The sequence below is a fragment of the Anabrus simplex genome, chromosome 5 (genome assembly GCF_040414725.1).
Source record: "Anabrus simplex isolate iqAnaSimp1 chromosome 5, ASM4041472v1, whole genome shotgun sequence".
Lineage (NCBI taxonomy): Eukaryota > Metazoa > Arthropoda > Insecta > Orthoptera > Tettigoniidae > Anabrus > Anabrus simplex.
The window spans coordinates 101323064-101338669 of record NC_090269.1 but is presented as its reverse complement, the minus strand read 5'-3'; the positions used below and the strand labels follow the sequence as shown (position 1 = coordinate 101338669).

Genomic DNA, 15606 nt, shown 5'->3' with positions numbered 1-15606 from the left:
CTTAAGAAAATATCAAAAGCTCCTAACTGGGGTAGTTCGGAAAACGTAAGCAATTGCAATTGAATCGGCGAGTTGAAAAGGGTACACATTCCAAAATCCTTACTTTTCAGGAGAAAGGAAAACCTGTTTTGTAGCTAAACGAAAGGTTAGATCAAAAAAGTTTCTATTAGGCATTTATACATCACATTTCTACGTATTCAACTACAAAGTATGGAAATCATATTACGTACGGTTTTCAAGTTATACCATTTTTTATGTCAAGGAATATGTCCCTTTTTTATACTCAAATTTGAGAAAGATCTAAGATCTTTGTAGAGGCAGATAATGTATAATAAACTCGCAATTTAAAGTCTATTAAGCAGTAACACCTTATTACACAAACATACGCCCAACCATAATTTCTTTTATAGTTATTCATTGTCATTCCGTGAGACAGCTGGAAATTGACTTATATTGATATCAACATTTCTTCAGCTTGCTTGTGTAATGGACGCTAAAAAAAGAAATGGAAAAGCTTAAGAAAATATCAAAAGCTCCTAACTGGGGTAGTTCGGAAAACGTAAGCAATTGCAATTGAATCGGCGAGTTGAAAAGGGTACACATTCCAAAATCCTTACTTTTCAGAAGAAAGGCAAACCTGTTTTGTAGCTAAACGAAAGGTTAGATCAAAAAAGTTTCTATTAGGCATTTATACATCACATTTCTACGTATTCAACTACAAAGTATGGAAATCATATTACGTATGGTTTTCAAGTTATGCCACTTTTTATCTCGAGGAATACGTCCCCTTGTATACGGTAGGTAGGCTACTCAATTAAGAAAGATCTTTGTAGGGGCCGATAGTGTATAATAAACTCGCAATATCAAAGGTCTATTAAGCTGTAACATATTTTTACACAAAAATACGCCCAACCATCATTTATTTTATAGTTATTCATTGTCATTCCGTCTCTTTAAAGTGTTTTACTTTACGAAGATGTCTAGCTTCCATAACCTCTGAATCGTGTACGGTACCGTATGTCTTCTATGTTTAAAATATCGTGAAGATCATCAACGTTATCGTCATTCTTTCAACGTGTGTTCAATGTTAAATGGATAAGTCGAATATTTTACAACGATCATATTACTGTCGACAATAAATACCACGAAAATAAACTGCTCGCTCGTTTCTTTTTTTCCGCTACACGCTGCTATACAACGCTTATACTAGGGTCCTGGACTGTATAAGCAATTCAGTGAATAACTATAACAGATGTATACACAGGAGGCTTATACACGGTTTATTAGTAACGAATTTCGCGTAAACGGTGTATAAACCTTGTATAAAAGTTATACACCGTTTATTAGTAAGACGGTAGGACAATAAATAAATAAATAAATAAATAAATAAATAAATAAATAAATAAATAAAGGAACGGAAGATCTTGAGGAAAATCATGGGCCCTATTAAAGAAGAAGGCAACTACATAATCAGGCACTACAACGAACTGTACCAACAATTGGGGAGCATTACAATATCTATGAGGAAGAGGAGATTGACCTTCTATGGTCATGTCATGAGAATGGACAATCAGAGGCTCACCTCGAGAATCTTCCACACCATCTCTAGAGGGAAAGCGACTAATGCCAAGTGGACGAGACTCGTCAGAAAAGACCTTCAAGAATTGGACATTGCTCCCGGTGAAATTTTATGACAGGAATACGTACAGAACGTTGATCAGAACATCAAACTCTCTCCAGTCACTAACAGAAAAACAGTACGTCCGGGAGGAGGTGTGAAATGGACCCAGGAGCGAAAAGACTTTCACAGTGCAAGGATGAAGGAGTACTGGTCAAAGAAGAAAGCTGCTAGAGATAAGAACCACGTGGTCCATAGCAGGCCCAAACGGAACTAATAAATAAATAAATAAATAAATAAATAAATAAATAAATAAATAAATAAATAAATAAATAAATAAATAAATAAATAAATAAATAAATAAACTTAAGAAACAACAATTTAGCAATTGGGTTGAAATAGTTAATACGTTTAATTGTAATGTTTAATGTAGTAATAGATAAAAAGTAATAAGGAAAAGAATGCAGGTATCAGAACTCATTTTAGATTACAATAATCATTACTTCCTCCTCAGTTTCAGATGATCCGAACCTGGGGGATGGCAATATTCTGTTTTATTCTATCCTACCCCTATTCTATTATATTGGAGAATGTTGTTGGAATGAAAGGTGACAACGAAAACCGGAGTACCCGCAGAAAAACCTGTCCCGCCTCCGCTTTGTCCAGCACAAATCTCACATGGAGTGAACGGGATTTGAACCACGAAACCCAGCGGTGAGAGGCCGGCGTGCTACAATCAATCAATCAATCAATCAATCAATCAATCAATCAATCAATCAATCAATCAATCAATCAATCAATCAATCAATCAATCCCCTTCCTACAAGCGAATATTTGCCACAATTTGACCTCTTGAATTCCAACTTTATCTTCATACTAGCTGATGTACCCGTGCTTCGCTACGGGATTCTCAGAAAGACTGACTTGGTGGTTTTCCTAACTGAATTCAACATAGGTCATTATAAAAACGTCAGTAGGAATGTAGCGATTGAAAGCAATGTTATCATATAAAATACTCGATCAAATGAAAAACCGCACACTTTCTCACTTTCAATGAACATTACTACGGTGCCGATCTAAGACCCCAAAGTTCCAGAGCTGGAATAACCAGACTGCCATGAACACTCCTCTGTCTCTTAAATATGCACACTACTCATTCCAATCAGTGCCTCAGAGTAGGGATTGAATAGCTCGAATACTATGATGAACCAGTGTGTTACGTACCAGATATATCAAAAAATGTATAAACCAGAGGAATGGCATGCTAAAGAAGAAAGTTATCTTACTCCCCAGCTACTTCCCGCCAATATACAGGCAGGCTGTTCCAGTCGGTACGACCAGGCGAGTTGACCGTGTGGTTAGGGGCGCGCAGCTGTGAGCTTGCATCCGGGAGATAGCGGATTCGAACCCCACTGCCGGCAACCCTGAAGATGGTATTCCGTGGTTTCCCATTTTCACACCAGTCACTCCAGGCTGTATCTTAAAGCCAAGGCCGCTTCCTTCACACCACTATTCATTTCCTATCCCATCGTCGCCATAAGACCTACCTGTGTCGGTGCGACGTCAAGCAAATTTAAAAAACCTCGGTACGCTGCAGTAATCCTATCTATCGGGGATGAGAGGAAACAGAAGACAAAAAGCGCATCACAACAAACAATGGTCAATGTAATGTTATTGTTGTTAAAGTTTATGAGCTTTCTATATTGCAGGCCTTCACATTAGTTTTCTTTCGACTCTGTGATATTAGGGTGTCTTACAAAATTATTTATATCGTAGACTGTAGTTCCTTATTCTCAGACTTTACATACCGATTTTCACTAAATTCTGTTTACCCATTTTCTCGTGACTCGGCGCTGATATGGACTTAGTAAGAAAAATCCAAATTCATGAATATCTCTGATTATATGTGGTACGGTAAAAATGTATAAGACCTAAGTGATCGGAAATTTAATAACTTCTTACATAACTACTACTAACTTACGACATAACTAAAGTTATGTTAGTTATGTAGTATTTATCGATACGACCACTAATAACATAAGTAACTTATTTTAGAATTACATTTCAGGCCATCCCCTAAACTATCATTTCACTCAACGTGAATAAAATTATTTGTAGCCTAGATTTTTGTGGTTCATCACCCGACATTACATACCGATTTTCATTAAATTCTCTTCAGCCGTTTTCTATTGATGCGTGCACAGACAGACAGACAGACAGACAGACAGACAGACAGACAGACAGACAGACAGACAGACAGACAGACAGACAGACAGACAGACAGACAGACAGACAGACAGACAGACAGACAGACAGACAGACAGACAGACAGACAGACAGACAGACATTACGGAAAAGTAAAAAATGCATTTCCTTGTTACTGTGGACATGACAGATACAGAAATATCATTCATTTCAAATTCTGAGCAATGCTCGGGCAAAACACTTATTTTATACATAGATTACATTTCAGGCCTTCCCCTAAACTACCATTTCACGCAGTGTGAATAACATTATTGATAGCCTAGATTATAGCGACCTATTCTCCGACTTTGCATACAAATTTTCGTGAAGATACGACCACTAATAAAATAAATATTTGACAATTAAATTTTAGGCCTTCCCCTAAACTACCATTTTTCTCAGGGTGTATAGCCTATATTGTAGCGAGTTACTTCCCATCTTTGTCTAGCGATTTTCATTAGGACACGACCACTAATAACATAAATATTTGAGAATTAAATTTCAGGCCTTTCCCTAAACTACCATTTCACTCAGCGTGATTAAAATAATTTATAGCCTAGATTGTAGCGGTTCATCACCCGACTTTACATTCCGATTTTCATTAAAATCTCTTCAGCTGTTTTCTCGTGATGCGTGTACAGACAGACAGACAGACAGACATTACGGAAAAGTAAAAAATGCATTTTCTTGTTACTGTGGACATGACCAATACAGAAATACCATTCTTATCAAATTTTGAGCAATGTACAGACAAAACTCTTATTTTATATATATAGATTGTTATCTTTCCTACTTTTAAAAACACCACTCAAACTTATTCGTCTAGTAATGTCATTTGACGCTATCTCTCAACTCAACAGCTCGGAACATACCACTTAGTCGAGCAGCTCGTCTCCTTTCTCCCAAGTCTTCTGAGCCCAATTTTTGCAACATTTTTGTAAAGCTACTTTTTGTCGGAAATCACCCAGAACAAATCGAGCTGCTTTTCTTTGGATTTTTTTTCCAGTTTTTGGATCAAGTAATCCTGGTGAGGGTCCCATACACTGGAACCATACTCTATTTGGGGTCTTACCAGAGACTTATAAGCCCTCTCCTTCACATCCTTACTACAATCGCTAAACACCCTCATAACCATGTGCAGAGATCTGTATCCTTTATTTATAATCCCATTTATGTGATTGGGCAGTCTGGGCCGCGAATGCTCTTACTGTACCTCAAAATATTAAAGTAAATTATCTTACCGTTTGGGAGCGTTACTATGCCATTACTCAGCAGATATAACTTTCTAAGCCTTGGCAGGCATCCCAACAAATTCTCTGGATGTTCCCAAGTGTTTCCAACTAGAGCAAGCTCCTCCAAGTTTGATAATCTCAGGTGAGATATCCAAGATGAAGGAATGGAGACCATGTTACTCCAAACAACTAGTTCCCGGATCCAGTCTTGTCGGAAAATACTTTCATCATTCAAGTAAAGCCAGAATTCTTCTTGTAGCGGGAAAGACATAAATAGCGGCGAAAATATCATGTCTTTCAAAAACATGAAATGTCCACAATCGACCATTCCTTTTCTGAAAGAACAAACAGTTATAATAGCACAGGTTACTTTATGAGTCCCTTTCAAATTACAGTCATACATATAGTTTTTTTAGAGCAGTCAACATTTCCGTTGGTGACCTGTCTTTATCATCATCTTACAGAGAACACAAAGGCGCTTGAAATAATTGTATATATAAATATAAATATATAAGTGGCGGTTAGTGACATTTTACTCTGTCAGGGCTATGCCGCCATTTCTTTCCTTTCCCCTCCCCTCCCCTCCCCTCAGTTTTCACTGACTAGCGCCACGATACTTCTAGATGAATAATAATAATAATAATAATAATAATAATAATAATAATAATAATAATAATAATAATAATAATAATAATAATAATAATAATAACTACCCGTTCTGGTTCCCTACTTGAAATTCCACTAAGTCGAACGAATTCCTACAATCATTCCTTTTTAGCTACTGCATCGAAACTCTGGAATACACACCCAACGGACATTCGGCTCCTTACTTCCTCTCATAAATTCAAATCTGCCTGCCGAAAGTTTTTCCTGGGAACATAAAACTGTGTTGTGTGAATTATGTGTGTTTGTTGTGTGAATGGGTTTTCTTTTTATTATTATTATTATTATTATTATTATTATTATTATTATTATTATTATTATTATTGTCACACTAATTGCCGTACTGATATGTAGGCCTAACTTAGTCTTAGAATTATCTGTCCGTAGTATTATGTCCTTTTAGAATTTCTATGTCTTACTTTCATGTTTACATTTTTAAATGTTATTGTTTATAGTGGTTAAGCGTAAGAGGGGGCCGTGAGCCCCAACTTCGCCACAAATGTAAGCCAGGAATAAATAAAATAAATAATAATAATAATAAGAAGAAGAATATAATAATAATAATAATAATAATAATAATAATAATAATAATAATAATAATAATAATAATAATCCGATGACACTGGCTGAATAGAAATCTGCTTGCACTACAACATTAATTAATCACACTACAATGGCATTTATGCACACATTAACAAGCTAACAGCTAATGCAATCCCGACTACTATGGCACTGCACTGTTTCACTGATCACAATCGCACGTGATAATGACAACACTCATGAAAAAATATATATATAGCACTCCCCAATTTCTCTCTCCTTGCTCAAATTGCAAAGCTTGACAACGTATTTAACGATTTGATAACCCCATTTCTCTTTAGTCGCGAGGCGCTCGGAGTACGTTCCCAGACTTTGCAAGTATGCGGCAGAAATGCACGTCAATGCCATGCAGAGCTGCGGGAAGCATTAGGCGTGTGACTATGATATAATCCCCAAAGTCAAGAAGCCATTACGTGGACAATGGTTTGCTAACAAAGAGGACATCGTAACAGCATTTCGGAGAGAGGTGTCACACGTTAGCGATACACATGCTGCTAATGGTATTCAGTGCCTGCCTCACCGCTGGCAACGCACAGTGGAAACCTTGGGTGATTATTTCGCAGGTCTGTGACCAGTGGAGACCTGTCCTTTGTACGTAGTCTTGTGTATTTGCTCCTTGTACCATAATAAAACAATGTTTATCAATGGCCTGTGCTCTGTCACTTTCCTACGATAATCTCATGAAGTCAGAATTTGTCTTCAGGCGCTGTGCATAGGTACATGCCCTATATTTCCAAATGCATATCTTAGATTTTCCGTGTTGTCTCCTGTTCGAGAGAAAAATAATAGTTGCCATGACTTATTACTCGATCCTCGTAGTGCCGTAACGTTATGGTTACATTTTGAATCTTTATTTTAATTTCTTTATCCTTCCATCGGGCCCAATGCTGGGTCACATCAATGGGCGCAATGAGCCCAATAGGTACTTGTAGAGCTAAGATATGTAAGTTTATTTAAATCATTCTTCTAACCAAGAAACAATATTTTTAGACGTTTCAAAAATAAAATATATATTTTACCGTATTATATATATTGCTATTTGCTGTACGTCGCACCGACACAGATAGGTCTTATTGCGACGATGGGATAGGAAAGGCCTAGGAAGTGGAAGGAAGCGGCCGTGGCCTTAATTAAGGTACAGCCCCGGCATTTGCCTGGTGTGAAAATGGGAAACCACGGAAAACCATCTTCAGGGCTGCCAACAGTGGGGCTCGAACCCACTATCTCCCGATTACTGGATACTGGCCGCACTTAAGCGACTGCAGCTATCGAGCTCGGTTATATTTTATTGAAAATAATCACATTTTATTTGCAAAATAATATTTCTGAAACTTAGGCGTAATTTATATACACAACAGCTAATAATAATACTAAAATTTATAGTCTGCCTAAAAAGTATTCAAATTAACTGTAAATTAACTGTAAAATAATTGATAAAACATTAGACAGAAGTACACGGATATGATTAGAGGAAAGTTCCACAATAGATAGAATGCAGGCTGAGGTTATGGAAAGAGAATAGGTGTTATACAGGGATGCTGGAGTAGAAACAATCAAACGCCACTTGATTTGATTCTCCTTCTCAATAGCACTAGGAAGGATCGCTATAGCACAAATTACACACAAAATTTACATTCTTACATTCAGTGGCGTGCACTGAACCCAATCTACCTCAGCGCTGCTTGGGTAAATAACTTTGTATTTATATTTTCATATTATTACCTAGAACGCTTTTTATAAAGTTTAAAAACTGCTAATATCTAAGCCAAGTGCAGCTGTCTCGACAATCCGCTCGCACTACCGCAATTCAGTTTGTCCAACGAGCTGGGCTTCCTAGGCGCCGGCGCGAAAGAGAGACTACCCAAGCGAAATTTTAGTCGCTTGACGCTTGAGGAATGACACATGCACTTGAAGCTTTCTTGTCTTGGGTGGGGAGCATGGCTGTCACCCCTCCCCCGACAGCAATTTACGGTGACAGGCCAGCTACCTTAGGTAGGGGCTGTTAGTTTTAATACTTGACAATCGAAGTGTTCAGCGCTACACACTGGAGACTACAATTAAAATATCAACAAGTTAACAGTATAGCCACTTACACATCGTCTTGCTAATAAAAATAGAGCCTGTTTATGAAATCAATTGTAATATAAAAGAACATATTTTATTTTTGGATTTCGGCATGTATAAAGTTTTTTCGAGCAATTCATTGATGGCATGTGTACAGTATGTTTTCCGATAGTCGTAGAAAAATATTTAGGTTGCCCAGCATGAACACAGAGCTAAGCGAATGTTGAATTTGGTTGTCTGTAATGGTGGGATATAGTGAATTTTTCTAGTGTTCCTCTTGGATTACAGGATAAGTTTTCGTGAGTTCTGTGCCATTATTCATGAATATAACGTGTGCTATGCGTCGTGACACTGTAGATTAAGGTATGACGATGTCGTCACTGCCGTGAATATCAATTTGGAAATATGTGCGAGTGTGTAGTGGAAAATATTCTTTCCACGAAAAATGAAGGCTTATAAAATAAGGTAGTCCAACTCCAGATTTACCAGGCTTAACGAAACAAGTAAAAACAAGCAAAATATCACCTCGGAGGAATTCTTGAAGGTGCTCCAAACACTCTTTCACATTAAAAATTTCGACTGGATTTGAATCCCCCTTCCCGACTGCAGAGTACCAGCTACTGGGCAAGTACGCAGCTGAGTTCACCTCCAAAAATCATTCATGTGAGTTATCATTTCAAAAGTTATTTAATACCTAAAATATATTTATTGTTTGGTCTGTTTTCTTGTTGTATTTCCACTTAATTATCAAGTGAGTTCATAAAATGTTGGCTTCAGAGAGTGTAGTGGGCTACGATTGCTTATATTAAAAGAAAACATTTTTCCAGCTTGGGTAACGAATATGTTCACCGCACGCCACGGCTTACATTTCTTGCATTCATATTTTGACAGTCGTCTGAGCCCAGTCTGCAACTGGCGCGTTTTGTGCATCGGCGTATTTTGGATGGCCCTAATGTTGACTCATCAGCTTTTCTTCTTCTGTGCAAGGACGAATCTTTTCAGCCTCTTCTGGAGGTCTGTGGGCATTGCAACAGTTTTCGTACTTCTTCAGATAATTTCTTCAATCATCAGTTCATGGGACAGTTGTTTTAGGAACAGTCTTCTCTGCATTGTTTGTAATTCATTACCGAGGTAGAAAACCTGGGCATTGATACCGCTTATGTTCAACATTGTAAAAAAATGTGACCATTGGCCATCGCTTGATGTTTCGAGCTACATCGAATGTAGCAGACATTTCGTCTACAATATCTACTCCCCCCAATTGTTGATTTATAGAATGTAATTATGTTTGGCTTCTTTTTCTCTCCAGAATCAGGATCGATTGATGGATCATCATGAAGTGTGGACACAATAATGACATTCGTATGTTGTCTTGGGATGTATGTCACTTAGTTCCTTTATTGAAGCCAAACATGCTAGTATACTGTTGTCTACTTTTCGTAGCAACAAACTGTGGTGGTAGCTGTCTTTTATTTTTTCAGAGTACCAACAATTTTTCTGTTTTAGTACCTCGAAAAGATCCAGGTCACTGAACCAATTGTCCGCAGATATGTTACGACCCGAACCAAGTAAAGGTTCAGTCAGTCGTTCAAGTACTTCAGCTGGCTTGTTACCAAACAGGAAAGCCCCTTGAGATTGTTTCCCCACAGTAAATTTTCAAATTGTAGGAATAAAACATTCCTGAATCAACGAGAGCGTAAATTTTTATTCCATATTTGTTTGGTTTCGACGGTATGAACTGTCGAAAAGGGCATCTACCACGAAAACCGGGAAGCATTTCGTCAATTGTTGTGTTTTTCACTAGAATATAAGAGTTCTGACAGTTGCGCACAACAGTGGTGAAAATATCACGTACTGGAGCAAGCCGATCTTCTACTTTTCTTGCTGCTCTAGTATCACGATCATTAAAACACAGCAACGCATCAGAGTCTTAAAGATTTGAATACTCATCACAAGGCCGAATTTGTCGATTACATCACCATTACTCCCCCAGAGTTCTTAAGAGAGACTGTCTTTTTCCTCTGTAGGACCCTGCTAGGTACAGTAATCCGATGAAAGCCTTAATTTTTATAACATCCGTGGTTTTTATGTCCTTAATCTGGAAAAAACGATCTTTGATGCTTTCTATATACTGATTTGCGTATTTCACCATATTTTCTAAACTTTCACCGGAAATAACATTTTTCCAACAATCTACAACAGTTTTCGCCAACTTAGGGTTTCCAGTAACCCCAGAGAGGTGAGTAGGAATGTTATGAATGTTCATACACTTCTCACTGGTAGATTATCACTCCACTTGGTAATTCGATCTTTTCCCAGAAAGTAATTGGTAACCCCATGCACATCTTCATCATCAGTCTCCTCACACTCCTGCTCTGTTTCAGAACCACCAAAGCGCTCTTCTACTTCATCCTCTGAAGCGGTGTCACTTTCTTCTCCAAATTCCTCATTCAAGAAGTCTTCATCGTCATTATTTTCTAAATAACCCGTTATTTCGGAAAGATCCACAGAATTGTTCAAATAGTAAACTTTCTTGGACATGTTCACATAAAACCTGGGAACAAATTGAAAACAGTAGCATTAATTTCATGATCGGGCGCAATGTGCTTGCTAGGCCAGCTTACAAAACGTACTTGTTTTTATAATTATTGATATATTCTAACATTGCTTAATTATAAAATGAGTAAGATGACCTATTTTAATCAATGAATCCTGGAAAAAACGTACCTTACATAATATTGCGAAATCGGGCGCAATGTGCCTGGGAGATCACTATGGTCACATCATACACTAGAGAAGGATGCGGGTAAACCAGCCGTTACGCTTTAAAACAACGATAAACAAGACGCAGCTACTCAACAGTGCCAGTATGTATGTATGTATGTATGTATGTATGTATGTATGTATGAATGTATGTATGTATGTATGTATGTATGTATGTATGTATGTATGTATGTATGTATGTATGTATGCATGTATGTTCAGTCCGTCAGCGATGCCGCTGGTGGGATCCTCAACAGCTCTGCCATCAGCTGTCATAGATGACCTAGGCATCACTGAAGTGGCGTACTAGGGAAATGAGGGGTGAGGTAGTTTCCCGTTGCTTTCCTCACAACAGTGCCAGTAGCGATACCCAATAGAAAGCGAGAGAGGGGATGAAATGTGTGACCTGTGCCTATTAGATCGGTTGCTCCCGACGGAATGTTGAAAATGAAAATTTCGTGTTATAGAACTGAATATTTTAAATAGTCAGTATAGTGGAATCTCTAACAACAATTAATATTAGAGGTTGGGGGGTTGAGGGAAGCCTAGGTACATTGTAAAGCGGCTGACGATGTTGCTCAAGGCTCCGCCGTTCAGCGCTTACACCCGCCTACACTCTTTAGTCCTGTCTTTCTAGGCCCCTCCCGCACCCCGCACACTTGTTAATTCTTGGGACCAACTGAGAGCTCTGCCGGACAGACCATACACCCGCCTGCACTCTTCCTTCTCCTTACAAGCCCACATCGTTCTTTCAGGCTCCTCCCACACCTCGCACACTTGCAAAGTCTGTGACCTACTCAGGGCTCTGCTGCCACAGTCCGAGCGCCTCACGACTAAAGAGAAAACATCGTGGTTGCCGGACAGCAGCCACAGTCTGAAAGTCTTTGCCATTTTCTTGAGAATAGAAAAGCAAAATGTTTACAGCCGAAATAATAAAGATAACATTGTATAACTGAATATCACACCACATAAGTTCGACTTCGCTACATTTGTACATCTCTTTATGTAATCAATTACAGAGTGAAATAACGTTAAATGTTTTTGAAAAGGCGGCCGGGCGGGGCCCAAGAGGCCTTCATGCGCGAACCGCGACTATATATATACCTGTTAATTCTTGGGACTTACTGAGGGCTCTGCCGGACAGACCATACACCCACCTCCACTCTTTCTTTTCCTGACAAGCCCACATCGTTCTTCCAGGCTCCTCCCGCAACTTTCAAATTTCTTTACCACAGGGGAGATAGTTTTCCGATAAATCGACAGAAATACGTAGCATCAAGATCTACGTCCAACAAGCCCGCCTGGTTGCCATGATCGTTAAGGCGTCTGACACTGTGGTTAGCTGGTTCGAGTCCCGTTGGTCTATAAGTTGGTTTCGATCCGCTTGGTTCTTTTGTAGTTTGATGATGATGATGATGATGATTGTGTTTCAAGGTCATCGGCTCCTATTTATTTGTAATTTATTCATATAGTTTATATAGACTGAGCCGAGTGGCCTTCAGCGGCTAGTTTAGATAGCCTTGTAACCTGAGAATGGTTTTCCGTGGTTTTCCATTCTCGTGCAGTAGGGCAAATTTTGGGACATATCTCTTTATAGCACACGGGCTCCACCCCATCACTGTGTCCGCACCTAAAATCACGGCTTCAAATTTCCTTGACCTGAGAAAGTGCGTAGTCCTCTAGGAGGCCCGCCTTACTCCATCAGGGCACAATAAGAAAACGTTTAATGGTAGTAAAAATGTATAGGTTGTTTCTTCGTCTACTTCTGTACTAATAATACCTTTAGTCTTTTTATGACAGCCACGGATAGTGCCAATATTGTGATAATAATTGCAGGACCAAGTCATGTAATGTACATTTCAAGCACAATATGGGAATGTGAGTCAAGTATTAAAAATGGTGCACTGCTTTGTTTCAAGACGTACTTCAAACAGTGCAATGAAATAAAGAATGTGACATTCCAACTGTTGCATTGTTGGATGCGCTTGAGAACGGTTGGCTGTTGAGAGAGCTCTTGCTTTATTGTAGTGATAAAGTAGTGAAAACCTATTGAAATAGCTAAATTTTGTGTATATCTGATTCATTTAGTGCTGTTTATATAGTGGTGTTTAGAGCTTGTTGGTAGAAATTGGGAGTAGTGACATTTATTTAAATTTTGTAACAAGTAATTCAGTTGGTCTTCAGTAAATTACGTTTTCTAGGTTAAGTAGGCTAGCTAGGTGTACCTTGTTTCGATTTTAGGTTTAGGAAATACTTTAGGTAATAATATTAACTTTAAAAATATTTGTAAATATCTGTAGGTTCGTTGCTTATACTTACAAAGGTAGGTTACCATAAGGAATAGTACCGTAACTTCTGCAGCAACTTCTCCGGTATTTCGTATAGATATCCGTTCAAACTATCGCGAAGGTAATAATTTACTACATAAAAAAAAAAAAAACACGATACGCCTGTAAACCTCCATTTAAAAAGAAGTTAAAGAGATTACACGGTAATAGTTAACAGTCGTTGTATTGTTATTGATTATTGTCGCTCCTCATATTCAAATATTGCATTGTTGGCTAAGTTGTGAACAAAGGGTGTAGTGTAGTCAAGTAAATATAAATAAAAATCAGCTGATCTTGTATTCCATTCATTGGTAACTTCTAAGTAGGTAATTAAAGTATCCGTAATTTATATTTCGCTCCCTCGATCTTTCAGTATTTATGAGCGGTTAGCTAATAATAATAAAGTTCATATATCCCAGTAATTGCAGTTCAAGTCCCTGGAGTAGTAGTAGTAATAGTAGTAGTAGTAGTTTTGATAGAAATATTTGAGAAATTACTGTAGACAACCTCGTATTTTTCAGTAGGCCTAATTAAGGACACTTTTATTCTCCGTCCTGTGGAGTAGGGAAAATAATAGTAATCCACCAGCTGTAATAATCACATAACCACATTTCAGTAGAATTGTAGTGAAGATAAGGTATAATATATTAGATAGCATCTTGCCAGTTATATTCGTGTTTTTCTTCGTGTACGGCAATCTTTTCGATACTTAAGCATTTAACCAAACGCAGGGTAGTGTAGTGTAGATACATTGTAGTATAGATAGGCCTACAGTACATTTAGATAGTGCCGTATCTTGCCTGCTATATTCGTGTGTTATTTTTCGTGTGTATCTATTAGACCGTAATACTAATAATAATTTGTCTAAGCATTTAGCTTCGTTGGTAATCTTTGAGTACAGTAGTTCTTGCAAATTTCATTTCTGTTGTGCTTAGTTTAGTGACATACGGTACGGTTCCGTAATTAGGATACGTCTGAAAGTAGTTTAACATTACTGTAGTGTACTGTACAGTAGTATACGAGTAATATCCTATTAGAATTTAGTGTGATTATTTTATTATTGTAAAATATTTGTGTAGTACTGGTGTAGTAGAGGTATCCGTAGAAACTCGTACTAAATACTGTTGTTGTTGTTGTAATTAGAATAGGCTTAATTGCAGTTTGGAATTGTGTAGTTCTTGTGTAGGCTATTACTTTCGATATTCAGTAATTAACAGCAGTTTTTATCCTGTCAGGGGTTGTAGGATAAAAAAATAGAGCACGACTAAGTAGTATTGTAGTGTAGTCGTATATTAATTACCTTATTGTTGTGTACTATCCCAGACAATATATCCCTCCGTTCATTTATTTTTTGCAAATAAGTTATTTTGTTTTTAATTTCATTTTCCCCCCCCGTAAAGAATGGCTAAGGAGCGCGAGTGTAGTTTCTGTGGGTGTGGCGAGGCATTGAGAGGTATGAGGGAGGAGTTGGAAAGTTTGAGGGAGATAATTAGGATTCTCACAGAAGACAGGAAGGAAGATAGGACTCCCTCAAACAACGTACAGGTTACAGTAGGTGTACAAGAGGGAGGGGAAGGAAAGGGAGGAGTTGTAGAAGACAGGTGGTCTAATGTTCTAAGGGGAAGGAGATTGCAGGCTAAGAGCTCTATTCAGGATCAGAATTCAGGACAGGTGTCTGTGCAAAATCGGTACGAGTCACTCCAGGTAGAACAACAGAGGGAAGATGAGGGACAGGGAACTGTTGCTGAGATGTGTGGGAGTAGGAGGAAGGGAAAAGGTAGGAAAGGAAAATGTAGAGTAGATGATAGGAAAAGACAGGTGGAACAGGGTCATGGGAAGGAGAAAAGGGAGGAGGAAGTAGCTTCTGCAGTTATCAGGAAAGATAGGGCTGACCAGGAGGGGAGGGGATCAAACGAGGTGGGTAGGGTTGAGGCTCTGGTCATGGGAGATTCCATCGTTAGACACGTGGGGAAAGTGTGTGGAGGAAAGGGTACCAGGGTAGAGTGTTATCCAGGAATTAGGTTGAGGCAGATGTTGAGGAAAGTAGAAGAGAGGGAGGAGGGGAAGGAGAAGGTGGTAGTGTTTTACGTTGGTA

The 15606-nt window shown here is 38.4% G+C and overlaps 1 protein-coding gene across 1 annotated transcript in view; it reads right to left on the bottom strand.

Annotated features, from left to right (window-relative positions):
- LOC136874378 (leucine-rich repeat-containing protein 15) overlaps positions 1-15606 on the bottom strand; it is a 56253-nt gene that overhangs the window by 22171 nt on the left and 18476 nt on the right. Inside the window, exon 3 of the mRNA XM_067148013.2 lies at positions 5104-5429. Coding sequence (XP_067004114.2) covers positions 5104-5429 — 326 coding nt within the window. The remainder of the gene's footprint in view (positions 1-5103; positions 5430-15606) is intronic.